General features: G+C 42.5%; 1 protein-coding gene across 1 annotated transcript in view; it reads right to left on the bottom strand.

Annotated features, from left to right (window-relative positions):
• The window catches only part of sod2 (superoxide dismutase 2, mitochondrial), a 27344-nt gene that overhangs the window by 1269 nt on the left and 1159 nt on the right, over positions 1–24916 (bottom strand). The window contains exons 2-3 of the mRNA XM_043696186.1: positions 24628–24830; positions 12488–12604 (exon numbers count right to left, since the gene is read on the bottom strand). Of these exons, the coding sequence (XP_043552121.1) occupies positions 12488–12604; positions 24628–24830 (320 nt within the window). The remainder of the gene's footprint in view (positions 1–12487; positions 12605–24627; positions 24831–24916) is intronic.

The following is a 24916-nucleotide window of genomic DNA, read 5'->3' on the forward strand; positions in this document are numbered from 1 at the left end:
AAAACCCTCTATCTCCATCTTGAAAGGGAGATCCCTTGCACTTGGGTAAGACAGGTAACCTGGGTGGTGAAATACATGATAGGATTTGTTCTCATTTCTCAGTTTCCACAGATGTCTGGATTGTCCAAGACACACTGAAGCAATGTCCTAGGGGTATCTCTGCACAAAATGAATTGGAGTGAGCGAGCTGTCGCAACCAGTGTTAAATCAGTTGCCCACATATGCTATAAAGGGCTCCTTTATATTCACAAAGACAATAGAAGACCTATGTATCAAGACTAATGCCATGTTAATGTGTCGTCTCAACATTGCTGGCTTGTCACCACTTACCACTTGAGGAAGCCATTGACGTTTGATTTATGTCAAAAGCAATCCAGAAGCCATCATATCTCATCTGTTTTTAATGAATTCATGAACTTAGCAACTCGTGCAGTTGAGTTCAATCCCAACGACCCATAAAGGGGTCAAGTAGAAAGTGCTGCTACGGGGTCTCCTTGAGATCCAGCTTTTGCTTACATCTTCATTAGTTTCAGTGAGAAAATGCATCTCTAACGGAATGACCACTAACCTTCCAGCCCTTGTCTTTATCTCACATATGTTAAAATATTGCTTATTGGAAACTAATGAGACTCACTTTGCCACCTCTGGGAATGCCCACCAGTTTATATGCGACTCAGGCACTGAAGGGTCACAAGTGTGCCTCTCTCAGGGCCAAGGAACCGGGGAGCAGAAATGTTGCCTACCAAGAAGTCACAGACCAATTGTTCATTCGAATGGACTGCTGCCAACTATATGTGACCCAAGATTGTGAAGCAGGGCAGGGCAGGGCAGGCCATCGTGGAAAGGGCTTTTCCAGGTAAGGATCACAGTGAGAAAACTGGAAGGGTCAACTGCAAGGGTAGAGAGATGCTGTCAATGACTATGCCATTCCTGTTGTTGTCTCTCTTAATTAGGCATGGAGCACCATCAAATGACCCTGCCCAGACTCCCAGGTCACCACAAGGCAACCTCACACATTTACCTGCCATGCACACCATACATTAACAGGTTAACCTGCCACTGGGTTGACATCTGTGAATGTGGAATTAATAAATCAATTCATTCATTCTCCAGTTACCTGGTACGAAGTTGACCACAGGCCATCTAAACCGGACTTCATTCTGTTGAAGGTAGGATTCTGGGATGCCACATCCTACCTCATTAAATGCCCATCATTTTCTGGCACTTGCGTTGTACAACTTATTTCCAATTTATCAGCCCAAAATTGGATGTTGTTCAAGTCTTGCTGCTTCAGTATCCGAGTCAATGTTACCGATTGTTGCGCAATCAACAAATACTCCTCCTTCTGATGTCACAATAGAGGGAAGGTGAAGCAGCTGAACATAATTATCCAGAAACAATAATTGGCCTTCAGTGAGCACAAATCAGCTTTTGCGCTAGGTAGGAGTACAACCAGTGGCAGATTTTCCCCAATTTCAACTGATTCCCTGACTGCTAGAAACTATACAAACATCGGAAAGAGGTAGACTGCCATTCAAGCCTATTCCATCATTATGATCATAGCTAATTATCCAATTCAATAGCACGTTCTTGCTTTTCAGCCATCTTCTTTAATGCCTTTGACTTCAAGTACTATAATGAACACCTTCTTGAAATCATACAATGTTTTCACCTTAAATGCTTTCTGTGATAGCAAATTCCAAAGGCTCACCACTCTTTGGGTGATTAAATTCTAACTTATCTCAGTCCTGAACGAAAACCGAAAGATGCTATAAATCAAACAAAGAAGTTGCTGGAAAAGCTCAGCATTTGTAATGAGAAATCAGAGTTAATGTTTTGGGTCCACTGATTTCTCTTCACAGATCCTGCATAACTTGCTGGGCTTTTCCAGCAACTTCTATTTTTGGTTAAGTCCTGAATGATTTCCCCACATCCTTAAGCTGTGACCCCTGGGTCTGGATTCACCGGTCTTCAAGAATATCTTTTCTGCATCTAGTCCTGTTAGAATTTTATAGGTTTCTGAGATCCCTTTCATTCTTCTGAATGCCAGTGAATATGATCCTAATTAACTCAATCCCAAGCATCAGTCTGGTAAACCTTTGCTTTACTCTGTCTATAGCAAGAACATCCTTCTTCAGATAAGGAGGGCAAAGCTGCACACAATATTCTAGGTGTGGTCTCACGAAGAACCTGCATAAGGGCAGCAAGACATCTCTGCTCCTGTACTCAAATTCTAACTATGAAGGCCAACATCCCTTTGGGTGCATCACTGTCTGCAACTACATGCTTTAGTGACTGATGTAGAAGGACACCCAGCTATCATTGCATATCCCTTCTCTCAGCTTGGAGCCTGTTTTTGCTCCCAAAGTAGATATCCTTGTATTTATTCACATTATACTGCATTTGCCACACATTTACCCAATCACTCAAGTTTGTCCAAATCAAACTGGAGCACTTCTGCAACCTCTAACAGCTCACCCTGCCATCCAACTTTGTCTCATTTGCAAATTTAGGGGTATTACCATTTAGTTTCCTTATTTAATCATATGTTTATATTGTGAATAACTGGGGTCCTAACACCCCTTTAATCACTGACTGTAATTAGGAAAAAGGTACAATAATCCTTCTGATTCCTGTCTGCCAACCAGTTTTCTAAACATCGCAATAAATCTTGAATCGGTGGCTCAGTGGTTAGCACTGCTGCCTCACAGCACCAGAGTCCCAGGCTCGATTCCAGGACTGGGTGACTGTCTGTGTGGAGTTTGCACATTCTCCCCGTATCCGCATGGGTTTCCTCCGGGTGCTCCAGTTTCCTCTCACAGTCCAAAGATGTGCAGGTCAGGTGAATTGGTCATGCTAGATTGTCCATAGTGTTAGATCAGTGGGAAATGGGTATGGGTGGGTTACTCTTCGGACGGTCGGTGTGGACTTGTTGGGCCGAAGGGCATGTTTCCAAACTGTAGGGAATCTAATCTAATCCCACGCACTTTAGTTTCACATACTAACCTCAGAAGGATTTTGACAAATCCATAAGAAAGTCCAAATAAACCACATCGATTTGATGAGTAAGATTCTCGAAGAATTCGAGTAGATGTGTCAAATCAGAGAGTAAATTCTTTTTGATTATATATATTTTATTTAGATCTGTCTCTTGATTAAATTTTAAAACATATAACTTAGGTACTCAGTTAGCTTGGAGCAGTGTTTTTTTTTAAATAGCAATAAGACTGTGCTATTTTCTGGGTCTGTAGGTTGTTAAGGTGCAAAGATGGCCTTTCTCGAGTGATGTGCTCTTACTGTCTCATGAGCGAGATTAGGGAGCATTTCCACGTTACTGATTATTATATCTGCAGCAAGAGTTTGGCTATGAATCCTATCAGATCACATGGATTGGTGGGAGTGGCAGTTTGAGGCAATGTGGAATTTACAGGAGCAAGAAGATGTGATGGATAACAGTTATAAAGGGAGATAAACTGCAGATACAGTCAGGTAGATGCATTACCTCCAGGAAAGGTAGGAGAAGGAGACAGGTAGTGCAGGAACCTCCTGTGTGGTTATCCCCATCTCAACAAGTATGCTGTTTTGGAAAATGTATGTGGTGATAGACTCTCGGGGGAATGTAGGACAAACAGCCAAGTTTCTGCTATAGAGAGTAATACTAAAGTAATGAAGGATACATCAGGTTCCAAGCGATCGACTGTGATAGGGGAATCTCTAGTCAAAGGCACAGACAGATTTCTGTGAACAACAGTGAGAAATAAGAACGCTGTGTGTTGCCTCCCCTCCTGCCAGGATCAAGGGTATCTGAGAGAGTGCAGAATATTCTCAATGGGGAGAGGGACCAGCAGGAGGTTGTTGTTCCAACGTGTTCAACAATACAGGAAGGGAAAAAGAATGAGATTCTGAAGGGAGAATATAGGAAGTTGACAGGATTTTAAAATGGAGGCCAGTGAGGGTGGTAATATGTGGATTACTCCTGGTGCTATAAGCTGGTGAGGGTAGAAATAGGAGGATAGAGCAGATGAATGTGTGGCTGAGGAGCTGGTCAGGGAAAAGGGTTCACAATTTTGGATCATTCAAATCTCTTCTGAGCTATGAGTGACAGATTGCACCCGAATTGGAAAAGGACTAATATACTGCAGCGAGATTTGCTAGAGTGCTTGGGAGGATTTAAACTAGTAAGTTGGCGTTGGGGTGGGGGCGGTGACAGTGCAGAGAGATAATGAGGAAAGAGACCAGTCTGAGACTGATACAGTTGGGAAAAAAGGAGCAAGTCAAACAGTCAGGGCAGGTAGGAACAAGACAGAATGAGGTCGGCTGATAAAGTAAACTGCATTTATTTCAATGCAAGATGCCTCACAGAGAAGGCAGATGAACTCAGGGCATGGTTAGGAACATGGGACTGGGATATCATAACAATTACAGAAAACGTGGCTCAGGAATGGATAGGATTGGCAGCTTAATGTTCCGGGTATAGATGCTACAGGAAGGATAGAAATAGACGTAGAACTGAGAAATAAGAAAGGGATGATCACCTTATTGGGATTGTATGAGAGACCCGACCCACCTCCACCACCCACCCACCCGAGTGGTCAGCAGGAAATTAAGAAATAAATTTGTTGGGAGATCTCAGCTATGTCAGAATAATAGGATTGTTATGGTAGGGGGTTATAACTTTCCAAACATAGACTGGGACTGCCAATGTTAAAGGTTTAGATGGAGAGGAATTTGTTAAGTGTGGACAAGAAACTTTTCTGATTTAGTATGTGGATGTACCTGCTAGAGAAGGTGCAAAACTTGACCTATTCTTGGGAAATAAGGCAGGGCTGGTGACGGAGATGTCAGTGGTAGAGCACTTTGGGGTAAGCAACCATAATGCTATTAGTTTTAAAATAGTGATGGATAAGGATAGACAGGATCTAAAAGTTCTAAATTGGAGGAGGGAAAATTTTGATGGTATCAGATAAGAGTTTTGGGACCATTGCTGTTTGCCATTTTTATAAATGACTTAGACGTAGGCATAGATGGATGGATTAGTAAATTTGCAGATGTCACTAAAGTTGGTGGAGTAGTGGACAGTGTGGAAGAATGTTACAGGTTGCAGGGGGACTTGGATAAACTGCAGAATTGGGCTGAGAGGTGGCAAATGTGAGGTGATGCACATTATGAAGAATAACAGGAAGGCAGAGTACTGGGTCGACGGAAAGATTCTTTGTCGTGTGGATGTGCAGAGGGATCTTGGAGTCCATGTACATAGATCCCTGAAAGTTGCCACCCAGGTGGATAGTGCTGTTAAGAAGGCATACGGTGTGTTAGGTTTCATTTGTAGAGGGATTGAGTTCCGGAGCCGCAATACCATGCTAAAACTATACAAATCGCTAGTGCAGCCACACTTGAAATATCGTGTACAGTTCTGGTCCCCATATTTCGGGAAGGATGTGGAAGCATTGGAAAAGGTGCAGAGGAGATTTACCAGGATGTTGCCTGGTCTAGAGGGAAGGTCTTATGAGGAAAGGCTGAGAGACTTGGGTCTTTTCTCATTGGAAAGGTGGCGGCTAATGGGGGATTTGATAGAGACACACAAGATGATCAGAGGATTATATAGGGCAGACAGTGAACGTATTTTTTCTAGGATGATGATGTCAGCTTGTACGAGGGGGCATAACTACAAATTGAGGGGTGATCGATTTAAGACAGATGTCAGAGGCAGGCTCTTTACGCAGAGAGAGTGTGGTAAGGGCATAGAATGCTCTACCTGCTAATGTAGTCAACTCAGCCTCCCTAGGGAGATTTAAACAATCCTTAGATAAACACATGGATCATTTTGGGATAGTGTAGGGGGACAAGCTGAAGATAGTCCACATGTCGGCACAACATCAAGCGCCAAAGGGCCTGTTCTGCGCTATATTGTTCTATGTAACTTTCAAAAGTTGACTAGGGTCAGATGTTCACAGGTAAAGGGACGGCTGGAAAATGGGAAGCCTTCAAAAATGAGATAACAGGAGTCCACAGGCAGAATATTCTTGTTAGGATGAAAGGCAAGGCTGGCAAACGTGGGGAATGCTGAATGACTAGAGAACTTGAGACATTGATCAACAACAAAATATGTCAGGCAGACAGCAGAGATCGAGTGAATCATTAGAAACATATAAAGACAGTAGGAGTACACAAGAGGAGGGTCAGGAGGGCAAAAATGGGACAACAGATAGCTTTGGCAAATAGGGTTAAGGAGAATCCCAAGACAAAAGAGTAATAGTGATAGAATAGGGCTCCTCAAAGATCAGCAAGGCTTCATTTTACCATGGAAAAGTACATAGAAGATATGGAATGTGGGGAAATAGAAGGTGACACCTTGAAAAATGTCCATATTACAGAGGAGCAAGTGCTGGATGTCTTGAAATGCATAAAATAATCCCCAGGACCAGATCAGGACTAGAGCTCTATGGGAAGCGATTGCTGGCCTCTTGCTGAGAGATGTGAGTCATCAATAGTCACAGCTGAAGTGCCGGAAAACTGTAGATTGGCTAACGTGGTGCGACTATTTAAGAAAGGTGGTAAGGACAAGCCAGGGAACTATAGATGGTTCAGCCAGACATCAGTGATAGGCAAATTAGTGGAGGGAATGACGAGGAACAGGATTTGTGTGTATCTGGAAAGGCAAGGACCGATTAGGGATAGTCGACATGGCTTTGTGCGTGGGAAATCATACCTCACAAACTTGATTGACTTTTTTGAATTTACAAAGAGGATTGATGAGGGCAGGTTGTGATCTATATGTAAGGCGTTCTACAAGGTTCCTCATGGTAGACTAAGGAGCAAGATTTGATCACATGGAACACTAAGAACTAGCCCTCTGGATACAGAAATGGCTCGAAGGTAGAAGACAGAGGGTGGTGGTGGTGGAGGGTTGCATTTCAGATTGGAGGCCTGTGATCAGTAGTGTGCCGTAAACTTCGTTGCTGGATCCACTGATTTGGATGCAAACATGGGAAGTAAGTTTGCAGATGATGCCAAAATTGGAGGTGTAGTGGACAGAGAAGAAAGGTTAACTCAGGATCTTGATCAGATGGGCTGAGGAGTGGCAGATGCAGTTTAATTTAGATAATGAGAGGGGCTGCATTTTGGAAAGCTAAGTCAGGACTTATACACTTAATGGTAAGGTCCTGGAGAGTGTTACTGAACAAAGATCTTGGAGTGCAGGTTCATAGTTCCTTGAAAGTGGAGTCACAGGTGGATAGTACAGTAAAGAAGGTGTTTGCAATGTTTTCCTTTATTGGTCACAGTATTGAGTATAGGAGTTGGGAGGTCATGTTGCAGCTGTACAGGACATTGGTTAGGCTACTGCTGGAATATTGTGTGCCATTCTGGTGTTCCTCCTATAGGAAGGATGTTGTGAAACATGAAAGGGTTCAGAAATGATTAGCAAGGATGTTGCCAGGTTTGGAGTGTTTCAGCTATAGTGAAAGGCTGAATAGGCTGGGACTGTTTTCCCTGGAGCGTTGGAGGCTGAGAGTTATACACAGAGGTTTATAAAATCATGAGGCGCATAGATAGGGTAAATAGACAATGTCTTTTCCCTTGGGTAGGGGAGTCCAGAACTAGAGGGATTAGGTTTAGGGTGAGAGAAAAGATCTAAAAGGGACCTAAGGGGGCGACTTTTTCACACAAAGAGTGGTGAGTGAATGGAATGAGCTCTCAGAGAAAGTGATGGAGGCTGGTACAATTACAACATTTGAAAGGCATCTGGATGGTTAAAGGAATAGCAAGGGTTTACAATGATATGGGCCAACAGATAGCAAGTGGGACTAGAGTAATTTAGGATATCTGGCTGGCATGGACAAGTAGGATTGAAGGGTCTGTTTCCATGCCATACATCTCTAGACTAAGTGTGATTTCCCTTTCATAAATCAGTTATTAAATCTTTTAATGTCATAGTCAAATGCTGCCTTTATGTTAAGATTAGATTACATTACAGTGTGGAAACAGGCCCTTCGGCCCAACAAGTCCACACCGACCCGCCGAAGCGAACCCACCCATACCCCTACATTTACCCCTTACCTAACACTACGGGCAATTTAGCATGGCCAATTCACCTGACCCTTAAGGAAATCACTCATTTCACCTTTTGTCCATGTTCAGACGAAATCCCCAATGAGATTAGAAGCTGAATGGCCCTGGAAGAACCCAAGTGGATCACTTCTGTCACTTTCTGATTATCATGAGCAGGCTGCTGGAACAATAATTGGTCTAGTTGGACTTGTTCTGTATTTTGTGGACAGGATGTACATGCATTGGAGAGGTACTAGAACTGCTTGACTTAAGGCACAGCTAATTTTGCCACTAGCTAGAAGTCAGTTCTCAGACAAATTGCTCTATGATTATGGATGCAATATATTTCATGAGCTATTTTAAGTGGTCAAGTTGTATGTGTATGGAATGAGCTGCCAGAGGAAGTGGTGGAAGCTGGTACAATTGCAACATTTAAAATGCATTCAGATGGGTATATGAATAGAAAGGGTTTGGAGGGATATGGGCAGGGTGCTGGCAGGTGGGACTAGATTGGGTTGGGATATCTGGTCAGCACGGACGGGTTGGACCGAAGGGTCTGTTTCCATGCTGTACATCTCTATGACTCTAAATGAGATTGTTTTCAATTGGCATGTTTTGTTAACTCCACTACTTAACTCTAGCCACTTAAACCTATTAAAAATCTTTATCAATAAAACCAGAAGTGCAGATGCTGTAAAAATCAGAAACAAAAAACAGAAATTGCTGGAAAAGCTCAGCATGTCTGGTAGTATCTGCAAGCTGGAAGTACAGAACTGCAGCGAGACGCTCAGAACCGAACACAACACTCCAATGCAGCCCAAAATAATGTATTATAACCTATTTACTTTTGTACTCCATATTGCTATATAAAAGTTCATGCACCTTTGGAGCCACTCTGCTGCCCTCATGATTTGAGCAAGTATCTCTGCTGAACTTTCAGCTCAAGTTTCAGGGACGCAAGATGGCACTGGCAAGCAAGAAATTGTTTTGAAGTGTGTCTACTTCAACGCCAGGAGCATTCGGAATAAGGTGGGTGAATTTGCAGCATGGGTTGATATGTGGAACTTCGATGTTGTGGCCATTTCAGAGACATGGATAGAGCAGGAACAAGAATGGTTGTTGCAGTTTCCAGGAATTACATGTTTCAGTAAGAACAGAGAAGATGGTAAAAGAGGGGGAGGTGTGGCATTGTTGGTCAAGGACAGTATTACAGTTGCAGAAAGGATGTTTGGGGACTCGTCAACGGAGGTAGTATGGGCTGAGGTTAGAAACAGGAAAGGAGAGGTCACCCTGTTGGGAGTTTTCCAAAGGCCTCCGAATAGTTCCAGAGATGTAGAGGAAAGGATAGTAAAGATGATTCTCGATAGGAGTGAGACAGACAGGGTAGTTGTCATGGGGGACTTCAACTATCCAAATATTGACTGGGATCACTACAGTAAGAGTACTATAGATGGGTCAGTTTTTGTCCAGTGTATGCAGGAGGGCTCCCTGACACAGTGTGTAGACAGGCCAACTCGCATTAGATTTGGTACTGGGTAATGAGCCCAGCCAGGTGTTAGACTTGGAAGTAGGTGAGCACTTTGGTGATAGCGATCACAATTCTGTTATGTTTACTTTAGTGATAGAAAGGGATAGGTGTGTACCACTGGGCAAGAGTTACAACTGAGGGAAAGGCAATTACGATGCGATTAGGCAAGATTTAGGAAGCATAGGATGGGGAAGGTAACTGCAAGGGATGGGCATATTAGAAATATAGAGCTTATTCAAAGAAAAGCTCCTGAGTGTCCTAGATACGTATGTACCTGTCAGGCAGGGAGGAAGCTGTAGAGCACGGGAGCTGTGGTTTACGAAGAAAGTGGAATCTTTCGTCAAGAGGAAGCCGGCGGCTTATCTTAGGATGAGGTGTGAAGGCTCAGTTAGGGTGCTTGAGGGTTACAAGGTAGCCAGGAAAGACCTAAAAGAGAGAGCTCAGAAGAGCCAGGAGGAGACATGAGAAGTTTTTGGAGGACAGGATCAGGGTAAACCCTAAGGCTTTCTATAGGTATTCAAGGAATAAAAGAATGACAAGAGTAAGATAAGGGCCAATCAAGGATAGTAGTGGGAAGTTGTGTGTGGAGTCAAAGGAGATAGGGGAAGCACTAGATGAATATTTTTCAACAGTATTCAGTCTAGAAAATGACAATGTTGTCGAGGAGATTACTGAGATACAGGCTACTAGACTAGGTGTGATTGAGGTTCACAAAGAAGAGGTATTAGAAATCCTGCAGAGTGTGAAAATAGATAAGTCCCCTGGGCCGGATGGGATTTATCCTAGGGTTCTCTGGGAAGCCAGGGAGGAGATTGCCGAGCCTTTGGCATTGATCTTTCAATCGTCTTTATCTACAGGAATAGTGCCAGAAGACTGGAGGATAGCAAACGTGGTTCCCTGTTCAAGAAGGGGAGTAGAGACAGCCTTACTTCAGTTGTTGGTAAAGTATTGGAAAAGGTTATAAAAGAGATAGGATTTATAATCATCTAGAAAATAATAATTTGATTAGGGATAGTCAGCACAGTTTTGTGAAGGATAGGTCGTGCCTCACAAACCTTATTGAGTTCTTCGAGAAGGTGACCAAACAGATAGATGAGTGTAAACCGGTTGATGTAGTGTATATGGATTTTAGCAAGGCGTTTGATAAGGTTCCTCACCGTAGACTATTGTACAAAATGCAGAGGAATGGTATTGTGGGAGATATAGCAGTTTGAATCAGTAATTGGCTTGCTGAAAGAAGACAGAGGGTGGTGGTTGATGGGAAATGTTCATCCTGGAGTCCAGTTACCAGGGGTGTATCGCAAGGGTCGGTGTTGGGTCCACTGCATTTTTATAAACGACCTGGATGAGGGCGTAGAAGGGTGGGTTAGTAAATTTGCAGATGACACTAAGGTCAGTGGAGTTGCGGATAGTAACGAATGATGTTGTAGGTTACAGAGAGATATAGGTAAGCTGCAGAGCTGGGCTGAGAGGTGGCAAATGGAATTTAATTCGGATAAGTGTGAGGTGATTCACTTTGGTCAGAGTAACCGGAATGCAAAGTACTGGGCTAATGGTAAGATTCTTGGTAGTGTAGATGAGCAGAGAGATCTCGGTGTCCAGGTACACAGATCCTTGAAAGTTGCCACCCAGGTTGACAGGGTTGTTAAGAAGGCTTTAGCTTTTATTAATAGAGGGATCAAGTTCCGGAACCATGATCCCTGCTGCAGCTGTACAAAACTCTGGTGTGGCCGCACTTGGGAGTATTGTGTACAGTTCTGGTCACCGCATTATAAGAAGGATGTGGAAGCTTTGGAAAGGGTGCAGAGGAGATTTACTAGGATGTTGCCTGGTATGGAGGGAAGGTCTTATGGAGGAAAGGCTGAGGGACTCCAGGCTGTTTTCGTTGGAGAGAAGTTTGAGAGGTGACTTAATAGAGACATATAAGATAATCAGAGGGTTGGATAGGGTGGACAGGGAGAGCCTTTTTCCAAGAATGGTGACAGCGAGCACAAGGGGACATAGCTTTAAATTGAGGGGTGATAGATATAGGACAGATGTCAGAGGTAGTTTCTTTACTCAGAGTAGTAAGGGTATGGAATGCTTTGCCTGCAACGGTAATAGATTCACCAACTTGAAGTACATTTAAGTCGTCATTGAACAAGCATATGGACGTACATGGAGTAGTGTAGTTTAGATGGGCTTCAGATTGGTATGACAGGTCGGCGCAACCTCGAGCGCTGAAGGACCTGTACTGCGCTGTAATGTTCTATGAACTTCCTCAACTAATCCATACTTTTCTAAAAAGTGTTGCAGTGTAATATGTGTAATTCTCCATTCCTCTCGCATCACCTCCAAACAACTGGTATCAACCCCGTATCAAAGAAGGATTAGAAGATTAATGTTACTGTCGCTACAATCGCCACCTTTGCTTCCCTCAGCATCCTATCTGACCCTCAGCATCCTATCAACTTTAAATAGTCAATCTTTCTCATTTCTTTTAAACCATCCAGTCCCACATCGTTTTCATTATGATTTTGGCAGAAGTTTCATCCTTGGTAAAAACAGATTCAAAGTACTCATTCAATACCTTAAATGAATGCTTACGTCTCAATTTTAGTCCCTGGTGGCACCCCCCTCCCCCTCTTCTTTTCAGATATCCTTCTGTTTATCTGTACACAAACAAGAACATTTATGGTCTTTGTTTTGGATTACCTTAATGCACAAGACGTTTTACAGCAAAAAAAATGTTTTAATGCCCAAAAATATATAATGCAACCATAACCAACACAGAATTTAGCAGGGTACAGCAGTCTTCTATTGATTCCAAATTGTATTTCATACAGGTAAAATTTCAAATTAACATTTTTGCTGTATTTGATAGATTTGAACAAAAAAAATTTCAGATCAAATTACATACTTCAAACTCACCTGCAGGTTCTCCTCCACCATTAGGAGACAGATTTGTCCAGAAAATTGAGTGATTAATATGACCTCCACCATTAAATCGCAGTGCTGGTTGCAGAGCCACTTGAGTTGTCACATCACCTGAAATACATGCAATAGATTTTTGCTGTTTTGCAGAAGTTGTTCAACATTTGGAAATATATTTAAGTACAAGGACAATCTTTTCACTATAGTATTTAAATTTTCTTTTGCTCAAACCTGCAATTCTTTCTGGCACATTCAAAAGCTGGTGTGTACATTCAGTGATGTCACTGTTCCTATAAACTCTTTAAAATAAGATCTTCTATTTATATAATTCCCTATTCTTCCTACAAGGAAGGTAAAATTTCATTTGCCCATTTTGTTTAACTGTCTTATTATTTTCCTGCTTACCTTTTTGTGTTTGTGTTGCGCAGTGTGCAGAATTAAAAATTATGCCCTGCATTGCCAGACCCAAATCATTAATATATGTTCAAAACAGAAGCGATCCCAACTCTATGACACATTACATATTCATCCATTCTGTAAAACCACCAGTTGCCATTACTCTGCTTTATCGCTCTCAGCCAATTCATATCCATGGAGATTCTGCATATTGATTATACAAGTTCCAATTTTGCTAATACATCTATACATGGTCATTCTTCAAACCTTTCCTGAAGTCTACATTTTTCTACATACAATATTCATCAGTCCTCCCCATTCCTACAAAGTAGTTAAACAACATTCACTATTAACAAATCCCTGCGGACTTTCACTAATGCATAATTTACTAGTCGCTGATTTATTTTATCATGGACTAAAACCTTAAAAGTTTGCTCACTAATTACATTTTAACCTTGTGCAGGCGACCAATCTCCTGCACATCTGTCCTCTCTTCCCTCCCACAATAGGAATAGAGTTTCCTTTGTCTTTACCTTCCATTCCAATAGCATCCGCCCCAGAAGAACAACCACCATCATTTCCGCCACCTCCAGACACATTCTCTTCCCTTTCCTTGTCCGCCTTCCGCAGGGACTGTTCCCTCCAGGACACCCTGGTTCACTCTTCTTTGTCTCCTAACATCCCCTCCACAGCCCGTCACTTTCCCCTGCAACTAAAGGTATAACACCTACCCAGTTATCTCCTCAGTTTCCAATGGCCCAAACAGACCTTCCAGGTGAAGCATGACTTTACCTGCACTTCTCACAATTGAATCTACTACATTCACTGCTCACAATGTGGTCTTCTGTACACTGGGGAAAACAAAGTGTAGACTGGGTGACCGCTTCACAATACGTCTACATTCTGCCAGCAAAAATAAAGACCCTGAGCTTCCAGTGGCCTGCCACTTTAACACACCATGTTGTTCCCTAGCTGAGATATTAAAGAGTTAATTTGTTCTGCTGACCTGCAAGAAATTGGATATCCAAAAGGCAGGGTGTTATGTTTCTCTGTCTTGCAGGTATTGCTGTCACTTATTATTCAGAGTACAAAATTTACATTGCCATCTCCTATCATTCAGAAGCCAATTTACATTGTCATCTCCCGCTATTCAGAATCAAAAAGAACATTACAGTTAGAGTTTTGACTACTCCCGATTTGCAACAGATTTGACCATTAAGGGATGATTGTTTCTGGAGATGGTCAGGTCACTGCATTGTGTCTGGAGTAACAAGCGATTGTGAGGGGGGGGGGGGGGGGTTGTGGCTGAGTGTTGGCTTGTAGGCATTACTAACTAATATAAAGACTTTGTATAAAGGAAGGACTGTTTCCTTTGATCAGAGAGAGCTTTGATAACTCCACAAGCCCTGTGGTGTGTGTTAGATGTTCCTTCAGAAAGTTTGTACCGTACAGTGCTTAATAAAATTTTGCTTATTCACAGAAGTTGACTTGTTGCAGTTGCATCAAACATGTTAGAATCTCAGGAAAAATAACTTAACATAGCCAACACCTATCTCGGGCTTGCTGCAGTGCTCCAGCAAAACTCAGCACAAGCTGGAACACTTTCTACTTGGGGACCCAGTAGCCCTCCAGATTCTATATAGAGTTCAATAATTTTTGGGCCTAAATTCCCCCATGTCCTAGCCACAACCCCGCCCCACCACCCTCTTCACACACACCAGGCCTTGTTATCACAAGTCTGCTACTAGTACACACTACCTAGTAGCTCCAAACTAGTAGCTGTTAATAGCTATTACTCTCCCAGCCAGATCAGTACAGGCTCCTTTGTCTGTCCAACTGTTCTTTTCTTTGGGCTCTAGCCCTTCCTAACATTTACTCCTTACCCTCTTCCCTCACCTTATCCTCTGCATATAAACCAACATGTTCCTAGCCACTATCAGTTCTAAGGATGGGTCATCGTACCCAAAACATTAACTTTGATTTCTCTTCATAGATGCTGCCAGACCTGAACCTCTCCAGCAACTTCTGTTTTTGTTTCTGATTTTCAGCTTTTGTACATTTTATTAAAATTGTTTATTAACACAGTTATCGGAAGAATGTTGTGAAACTTGATAGGATTCAGAAAAGATTTACAAGGATGTTGCCTGGCTTGGAGGTTTTGAGTTATAGGGAAAGGCTGAATCGGCTGGGACCGTTTTCTCTGAAGTGTTGGAGGCTGAGGGGTGACCTTATTGAGGTTTATAAAATCATGAGGGGCATGGATTGGAAAAATAGACAAAAGTCTTTTCCCTGGGGTGGGGGAATGCAGAACTAGAGGGCATAAAGTTTAGGGTGAGAAGGGAAAGATATAAAAGGGACCTAAGGGGCAACATTTTCACAAAGAGGATGGTGCATGTAAGGAATAAGCTGCCAGAGGAAGTGGTGGAGGCTGGTACGATTGCAGCATTTAAGAGCATCTGGATGGGTATATGAACATGAAGGGTTTAAGAGGGATATGGGCCAAGTGCTGGCAAAGGGGACTAGATTAGATTAGGATATCTGGTCTGCATGGAAGAATTAGACCGAAGGGTCTGTTTCTGTGCTGCACATCTATGACTATGCAGTTCACAGAATCACAATTGTTGTACTCATATGGAGAGGACTAACCTATCGTGTAGGTGTCAGTGCTCCATGGTAGCAATTTACCTAGCATCATCTCGCACTTTCTCTCTGTAGCCCTGCAGACTCTCTGAAGATGATAATCCAATTTTCTCTTGAATGCTACAACTAAACCCTTTTCCAAACTCCAGACAGCGCATTCCAGAACATAACCACTTACTGTGGTAAATGTTTTTTGCCACGTTATTGTATTTATTGTGCCAATTGCTCAAATAGGTGTCCTCTTATCCTTCCACCAATAGGAACATGTATTCCCTTTGTAGCCTATCCAGACTGCATTTGTACTCCATGACCCTATTAACAAACAGGAGGTGCTGTTTTATTAACCATTCTCTTAACTAGTCAATGATTTATCTTCAATGATTTCTGTACATTTGTAAAGAAATCCTTTCCAACTGTAGCAGGGAAGACAGATTCTCATAAACATACATTCAGTCCAAGAGTTGTTGGGTAGTAATATTCAATTCAGCTCTACATTTTGGGCGGTGCTTGTTACAACAATTTCAACAGGCCACTCAGGACAACGGGGCTGTCACTGAAGAGCAGTCTTGGGAACACAAGTATTGGAGAAAAAGGACAGATACATATTAATTGCACAGTAGGGCTGCTAATTTTTAAGAAGGCAGCTGAAGAGTCAAAAGCAATCAGATGGGCTGTGTTTTTAGAATAAACTCAGGACAAAGTTCTCAGGAGCTATGAACTGGGAAAGGTCAGCAGCTGCATGGGGATGGGGGTGGGGGAAAAGAGTTGAAGGGGCTTGGAAGCTAGCCAGCATTAATGTTCAAATGCAGCTGTGACAAAGGAATTTGAAAAGCTACAAGTAGTATTTTAGGTTAGGTGAAGCGAGCAGCCAGTGAAAAGTTGGAGTTGTGCTTATGGAGTATTATTTTCAGAGTCCAGAGAAGGAAACAGGCTAATCTCGTTCTATTTGCCAGCATGTGGCCTATAGATTACATTACATTACAGTGTGGAAACAGGCCCTTCGGCCCAACAAGTCCACACCGACCCGCCGAAGCGCAACCCACCCATACCCCTACATTTACCCCTTACTACGGGCAAATTTAGCATGGCCAATTCACCTGACCTGCACATCTTTTGGACTGTGGGAGGAAACCGGAGCACCCGGAGGAAACCCACGCAGACACGGGGAGAGCGTGCAAACTCCACACAGTCAGTCGCCTGAGGCGGGAATTGAACCCGGGTCTCTGGGGCTGTGAGGCAGCAGTGCTAACCCACTGTGCCACCATGCCGCCTATATCCTTCTAAATCCTTCGTGTTCATATACCCATCCAGATGCCTTTTAAATGTTGCAATTATACCAGCCTCCACCACTTCCTCTGGCAGCTCATTGAGTGAAAATGTTGTCCCTTAGTTCCTTTTAAATCTTACCGCTCTCACCTTAACCCATGCCCTCTAGTTTTGGATTCCTTCATCCCAGGGAAAAAGACTGTCTATTTACCCAATTTATTCCCCTCATGATTTTACAAACCTCCATAAGGTCACCCCTCAGCCTCCAATGCTCCAAGGAAAACAGCCCTAGTATATTCAACCTCTCCCTATAGCTCAAATCCTCCAACCCTGGCAACATCCTTGTGAAACTTGAAAGGGTTCAGAAAAGATTTACAACATCCTTCCTATAGGAGGGAGACCAGAAGTAAACACATTATTCCAAAAGTTGCCAAACCAATGTTCTGTACAGCTGCAACACTGCCTACCAACTCCTATACTCTGACCAATAAGGCCTTCTTCACGATCCTATCCACCCGTGATTCTACTGAAGGAACCGTGAACCTGCACTCCAAGGTGTCTTTATTCAGCAACACTCCCTAGGACCTTACCATTAAGTGTATAAGCCCTTCCAGATTTGCCTTTCCAAAATGCAGCATCTCATATTTATCTAAATTACATGCGATATCGGCCCATTAGATCAAGATCCCGTTGTACTCTGAGGTAACCTTCTTTGCTTTCCACCACACCTCCAATTTTGGTATCATCTGCTAACTTACCTCCATGTTCACATCCAAATCATATAAATGAAGAAAAACAGTGGACCCAACACCAATCCTTGTGGCATACCACTGGTCACAGGGCTCCAGTCTGAAACACAACCTTCCACCACCATACCCTGTCTTCTACTTTCCAGCCAGTTCTGTATCCAAGTGCCCCTGTATTCCATGTAATCTAATCTTGTTAACTAATTTACCATGAGGAAATCTGTCAAATGCCTTAGTGAAGTCTAAAAATATCATATTCACCATTCTACCCTCACTAATCCTCTTCATTACTTCAAAACAAAACTCAAGTTGATGACATTAAGGATTTTGCAATTCTTCAGTTACTTGGCTTGAACTTCCAAAAGTTGGACAGAGATAGGGTGGAGATTGAAAGCTTGACCACTTCCAGAAATATTCTGGAAGTGCAGAGGGGCCTGGGTTAGACTCCATCTCTGGCTGCATGTCTCCAGGCACCACCCAATGTCCCTGTGAGAACTGCAGTCCAGGTACCCTGTTAAAAAGGCTCTTTGCCATGTGGATGAATTAGTGAGGTAAAATGCAGGTGTGTGAAACTCTTGACTAGCCCTTTGGGGTCTAGCTTGCCATGGCAGCTGTCAAACTGTTCATTGAGGCATCCAGATGATTTTCACAGAATTCATTGCACTTATGCAATTTGAGTAATGAGGGCCATTGCATTCCATATGCTTGTCTGCTACTGGTGCTGCTCTTTCCTGTGCATTTGATCGAAATCCCTGATTGCAAACACAGCTCTATAGGGTGAGCAGGTGGCAGGTCTCCAGCAGTCCTTTGAAGGCCAGTTGTCTGGACTATTTCTTCCTCAGCCAGGTACAGAGCTCTCACTGGGAGGTGCTCAACATAGGACTTGTCGGTTTGCAGGAGGCGCTTTTGCTAATGTTTTTTCTGAAGCCTCCAACCCCTCCTTCTCAGAAGTTGACAGTAGGGGTAATAGAGCTCTACAAAAGGAAAAAGACCTTTTGGCCTGGCACAACAGCACCAATTGGAAATAACAATCTATTCTAATCTCATTTTCCAGCACTTGGCCCAAAGCTTCGTATGCCTTGGCATCACAACTGTACACCTAAATAATAGCAAGAGTTTGTCTCTACCACAATTACAGACAGCAAGTTCCAGATTCGTCCCACCTTTGGGTTAAAAAAAACTTTTCCTCACATCTCTAAACCTTCTGCTCCTTACCTCAAGTCTATGCCTTCTTTATCATTGATACGTTCACTAAGGGGGAAGGTTTCTTTCTGTCTATAACCCTCAATTTTATACCTAGCAATCACCTCTCCTCTTACTATCTCCTATTCTAAAGGAAAACAATCCCAAACACTCTTCATGACTGAAACACTCCAGCTCAGGCAGCATCCTTGCAAATCTCCTCTGCACCCTTTTCAGTGCTATCACATCACTCTTATAATGGATTCCAGAATTACACACAATTGTCTTGCTATGACTGTTAGGTTCCCTTCTTGAGATTCTTACAAGTTTGATGCAACTGCAATATGCCAACTTCTGTGAACAGCCACAATTTAAGTGATCCTCCAAAAGCTTGTACTTGCTTAACACTCTTCATGATTTTTGTGGAGCGTGTCAAGCGAGGCTCCTCGGACAAGGGAACTGTCCTTCCTTTATATAGGGTTTTATATCACAGTCATGCACACAAGACAACTCCTTGCCGTTCCCCCAAAGTCACTTGTCACCCAAAAACAATGTAAAGTGATTAGTCTGTTTCTGGAAACAATGTGTGATGAGGTTATTCCTTAAACTGCAGCATAGAGTCATCGAGATGTACAGCATGGAAACAGACCTTTCGGTCCAACCAGTCCATGCCGACCAGATATCCCAACCCAATCTAGTCCCACCCGCCAGCACCCGGCCCATATCCCTCCAAATCCTTCATATTCATATACCCATGCAAATGCCTCTTAAATGTTGCAATTGTACCAGCCTCCACCACATCCTCTGGCAACTCATCCCATACACGTACCACCCTCCTGTGTGAAAAAGTTGCCCCTTAGGTCTCTTTTATATTTTTCCCCTCTCACCCTAAACCTATGCCCTCTAGTTCTGGACTCCCCGACCCCAGGGAAAAGACTTTGTCTATTCATCCTAGCCATGCCCCTCATAATTTTGTAAACCTCTATAAAGTCACCCCTCAGCCTCCGATGCTCTAGGGAAAACAGCCCCTGTTCAGCCTCTCCTGATAGCTCAAATCCTCCAACCCTGGCAACATCCTTGTAAATCTTTTCTGAACCTTTTCAAGTTTTGCAACATCTTTCCGATTGGAAGGAGACCAGAATTGCACGTAATATTCCAACAGTGGCCTAACCAATGTCCTGTACAGCCGCAACATGACCTCCCAACTCCTGTACTCAATACTCTGACCAATAAAGGAAAGCATACCAAACGCCACCTTCACTATCCTATCTACCTGCGACTCCACTTTCAAGGAGCTACAAATCTGCACTCCAAGGTCTCTTTGTTCAGCAACACTCCCTAGGGCCTTACCATTAAGAGTATAAGTCCTGCTAAGATTTGCTTTCCCAAAATGTAGCACCTCGCATTTATCTAAATTAAACTCCATCTGCCACTTCTCAGCACATTGGGCCACCTGGTCCAGATCCTGTTGTAATCCGAGGTAACCCTCTTCGCTGTCCACTACATCTCCAATTTTGGTGTCATCTGCAAACTTACTAACTGTACCTTTTATGCTCGCACCCAAATCATTTATGTAAATGACAAAAAGTAGAGGACCCAGCACCGATCCTTGTGGCACTCCACTGGTCACAGGCCTCCAGTCTGAAAAGCAACCCTCCACCTCCTCCACCACCATCACCTTTGAGCCAGTTTTGTATCCACGAGATCTAACCTTTAGTCCATGAGATCTAACCTTGCTTATCAGTCTCCCATGGGGAACCTTGTCGAACGCCTTACTGAAGTCCATATAGATCACATCTGCTGTTCTGCCCTCATCAATCACCTTTGTTACTTCTTCAAAAAACTCAATCAAATTTGTGAGACATGATTTCCCACACACAAATCCATGTTGACTATCCCTAATCAGTCCTTGCCTTTCCAAATACATGTACATCCTGTCCCTCAGGATTCCCTCCAACAACTTGCCCACCACTGAGGTCAGGCTCACCGGTCTATAGTTCCCTGGCTTGTCTTTACAGCCCTTCTTAAACAGTGGCACCACGTTTGCCAACCTCCAGTCTTCCGGCACCTCACCTGTCACTATCGATTATACAAATATCTCAACAAGAGGCCCAGCATCACTTCTCTAGCTTCCCACAGAGTTCTTGGGTACATCTGATCAGGTCCTGGGGATTTATCCACCTTTAACCTTTTCAAGACACCTAGCACTTCCTTGTCTGTAATCTGGTCATTTTGCAAGATGTCACCATCTATTTCTCTCCAGTCTATATATTCCATATCCATTTCTACAGTAAATACTGATGCAAAATATTCATTTAGTATCTCCCCCATTTTCTGCAGCTCCACACAAAGGCTGCCTTGCTGATCTTTGAGGGGCCCTATTCTGTCCCCAGTTACCCTTTTGTCCTTAATATATTTGTAAAAACCCTTTTTTCCTTAATTCTATTTGCCAACGCTATCTCATGTCCCCTTTTTGCTCTCCTGATTTCCCTCTTAAGTATACTCCTACTTTCTTTATACTCTTCTAAGGATTCACTCAATCTATCCTGTCTATACCTGACATATGCTTCCTTCTTTTTCTTAACCAAACCCTCAATTTCTTTAGTCATCCAGCATTCCCTATACCTACCAGCCTTCCCTTTCACCCTGACAGGAATATACTTTCTCTGGATTCTTGTTATCTCATTTTTGAAGGCTTCCCCATTTTCCAGCCGTCCCTTTACCTGCGAACATCTGCCTCCAATCAGCTTTCGAAAGTTCTTGCCTAATACCGTCAAAATTGGCCTTTCTTCAATTTAGAACTTCAACTTTTAGATCTGGTCTATCCTTTTCCATCACGATTTTAAAACGAATAGAATAATGGTCGCTGGCCCCAAAATGCTCCCCCACTGACACCACAGTCACCTGCCCTGCCTTAATTCCCAAAATTAGGTCAAGTTTTGCACCATCCACATACCGAATCAGAAAATTGTCTTGTACACACTTAAGAAATTCCTCTCCATCTAAACCCTTGACACTATGGCAGTCCCAGTTGATGTTTGGAAAGTTAAAATCCCCAACCATAACTACCCTATTATTCTTCCAGATAGCTGTGATCTCCTTACAAGTTTGTTCCTCAATTTCCCTCTGACTATTAGGGAGTCTATAATACAATCCCAATAAGGTGATCATCCCTTTCTTATTTCAGTTCCACCCAAATAACATCCCTGGATGTATTTCCGGGAATATCCTCCCTCAGCACAGCTGTAATGCTATCCCTTATCAAAAATGCCACTCCCCCTCCTCTCTTGCCTCCCTTTCTATCCTTCCTTAGCATTTGTATCCTGGAACATTAAGCTGCCAGTCCTGCCCATCCCTGAGCCATCATTTACAGAATATGATTAGATTGTCACATCTTGCCTGCAAAACAGAAAACAAACACACCTCCCTGGGTGATCCAATTTCTTACATGCCAGTAGAACAAATTAACCCTTTAACATCTCATTCCCTCCCCCAACAATATGCACATGATAAGGGGCATAACAGGACAAAATAACTAAAAATATAAAAACTCCACAAAAGGTCACGAAATTCTTAGAAGAGGTGGAGATGATGACCCCTTTTTCTAACTAATGATCTTTCGGTCTTGACACTCAGCTCACCCCAGCACCCCACTGTTTGGAAAAGCGCCTTTGGCAACTTACAAGAGGCTAAATACAGTTGTGACTTGAATGACTTCATTCATTCCCATTACAAATGAAAATGGGCACATGGTACTTCTACCTTCCTCTACTCTGCCTGGTGGTCACCTATGCTCTGCCTGTTCAATCCGTACCTGTGGTGTGACCACCTCACTGAATGTGCGATCCATAATCTGCTTAGAATCACGGATGCTCCAAAATGCACTTCATCAGTAGCTGCAGTTGGGCATTCTTCCGCACATGTTTTTACCAGGCAACTGAAACTTCAGTGATTTGCCACATTATCGGAGGAGGATATCACAGATGTGAGCTCTGCTGCCATGACTCCTTTTAAGCACCTTTACAACTCTCTTTTCTAGTAAGAATGTAAGAATACTGCTAACTTCTTTTGAACTAGCTGTACTTACCCTACTTTGCTTACTTATAGTTCTTTATTATATTGGGCCTGACTTTCAGTTGTTCCTGTTGTTTCTCATTTAATTTTTATTCTTCTAAAAATCACAACCGAATGAATACACCACCAGTGATGTCATTGGGAAAACAACAAGCAGACCGCTGAAGCTGCAGCTATTAAACTAGGACTCCTTTCTCTCAGTTGAAGCTGAAGAATATAGTCCTGCATACCTTAAAACCTGAAAAAGGATTCACAAGCTTTGATAACAAAAAAGGTATTGGGAAGGAAACGAATGCAGTGGGAAAACTCGCAAAGCCCTACAGCAAAAAAAAACCCTTCAAAAGCTCAAAGCAACCTGGACTTAAAAAGACTCAGCCCATAATCTACCAAGGCAGATTCTATTCTGGAAAATGACTTGTCCAATATTAGTGGAAAGAAACTAGAATTAACATGGGAGTGGGGTCACAATCTGACGGTGCTGAACTCAATATTAAGTCCAGGAGGTTGTAAATTGCCCAGCCGAAAGGAGGAGATTCGTTCCTCCAGCTTGTGTTGTGATTTGCTGGATCTGCAAATTCCAGTTCATGGTTTTCAAGAAAAGGTATTTACGTGAAATGTGTTATGAAACATCTTTATACCTTTTAAGTTGATAAATAGAGTTCAATTAAATGTCGGGATCAGCCAATGGCATTGAATCACAAACCAAAACAAATAATGTTAAGTTGTACATTCACAATGTGAAAATTTTGCAAAGTAAGGCACTGAATTTTATAAACCAAAATACAGAAGGATATTGCTACAGACAAGTGATTACAGGATTTACAGCTTAAAGTTCTGAAAAGTAAATCAGATGAAATGTTGAAATGAGAACAAAAGAACGGACAGGTCCTTTGGTAAAATTAAATTCTAACTTCTTCCACTGCAAGGTATGTGCACAGGGTGAGAAAACAGACAATTGAACGCTGACCAAATCATATCCGCGCAAGAGAAAAAAGAACGTGCATCTCATGATTATAGTGGGATCAGAAACAAATAACACATTCAATCTTCCTCAGTCACAGACCTTAAGACAAAAAAAAGGTAATATAATACTGACAACAAGTATAAAAGAAACAAACTCATCGAGCAAAAACCTAAGATGTGGAACAGATCAATACCATTATTAAACAATAACTTTTTTACTTGGAGGTACAAAGCTTAATGCTGGAAAAAGGACACATGTTGCGAACTGTTTCATCACTAAACAACGGGATACAATCATTAGAATACCATGTCACAAAGAAAACAACAAGTTACACTGCAAGAGGAAAGGATACTGAATGGTTGGCAAATAATTGTTATGCCATGGAGAATGTACCAAGAACAATTATTTGCAGAGCTTGTAAAATGCAAACAAGGCAAGCCTTACACAATCATGAGCAATTGCCAATCAATCAGCACTATTCGCCTGCAGTAAAAATTGTAGCGCCCTTTAATATTCTCATGATTCTGTCCTGATGGGAGCAAGACAAAAAAAAGCTTTGTTGAAAGAACCCTTTCTCAGCAGTGACGATATTTAAAGGCCATTATTCCACTCCTGCAAGTAGTACAGATTTTGAAAAAAACATCTTGCAGTATTCCTCTCTGGTTAGCTAATTCATAAGTTGAATCACAGATCTTGTATACAGTTAAATTCAAAAAGCAGATGCTAGAAATCACAATGACACATAAATTGCGGAAAGTGCTTAACAGGTCTGGCAGAACGTGTTGGAGAAACGCAAATTAACATCTTGGGTCCAGTTATCCATCCTCAAGACAGATCAGCAAATTTCTGTTTTTGTTGCATATGCTTACCTTTGGCCAAAGCCTCAGCATACTGCTCTTCTGTGATATTTAAGTTATTAACATAGGTAGCATGATGCTTGTTATGGTGCAGCTGCATTATTTCCGCACTAATGTGTGGCTCCAATGCACCATAGTCAAAAGGAAGATCAGGCAGTGTGTGTTTTTGTCTGGAGGCTAAACAATGAAAAGCTGTAGAAATTTTGGAGAAACATCTGCATGAAAAAGACAAGTGAAAGTTAGCCAAAATAAAAACAGATTTTCAATGCATGTTAAATTTTGAAACCATTGACAGTTATGG

The sequence above is a fragment of the Chiloscyllium plagiosum genome, chromosome 9 (assembly GCF_004010195.1).
Source record: "Chiloscyllium plagiosum isolate BGI_BamShark_2017 chromosome 9, ASM401019v2, whole genome shotgun sequence".
Lineage (NCBI taxonomy): Eukaryota > Metazoa > Chordata > Chondrichthyes > Orectolobiformes > Hemiscylliidae > Chiloscyllium > Chiloscyllium plagiosum.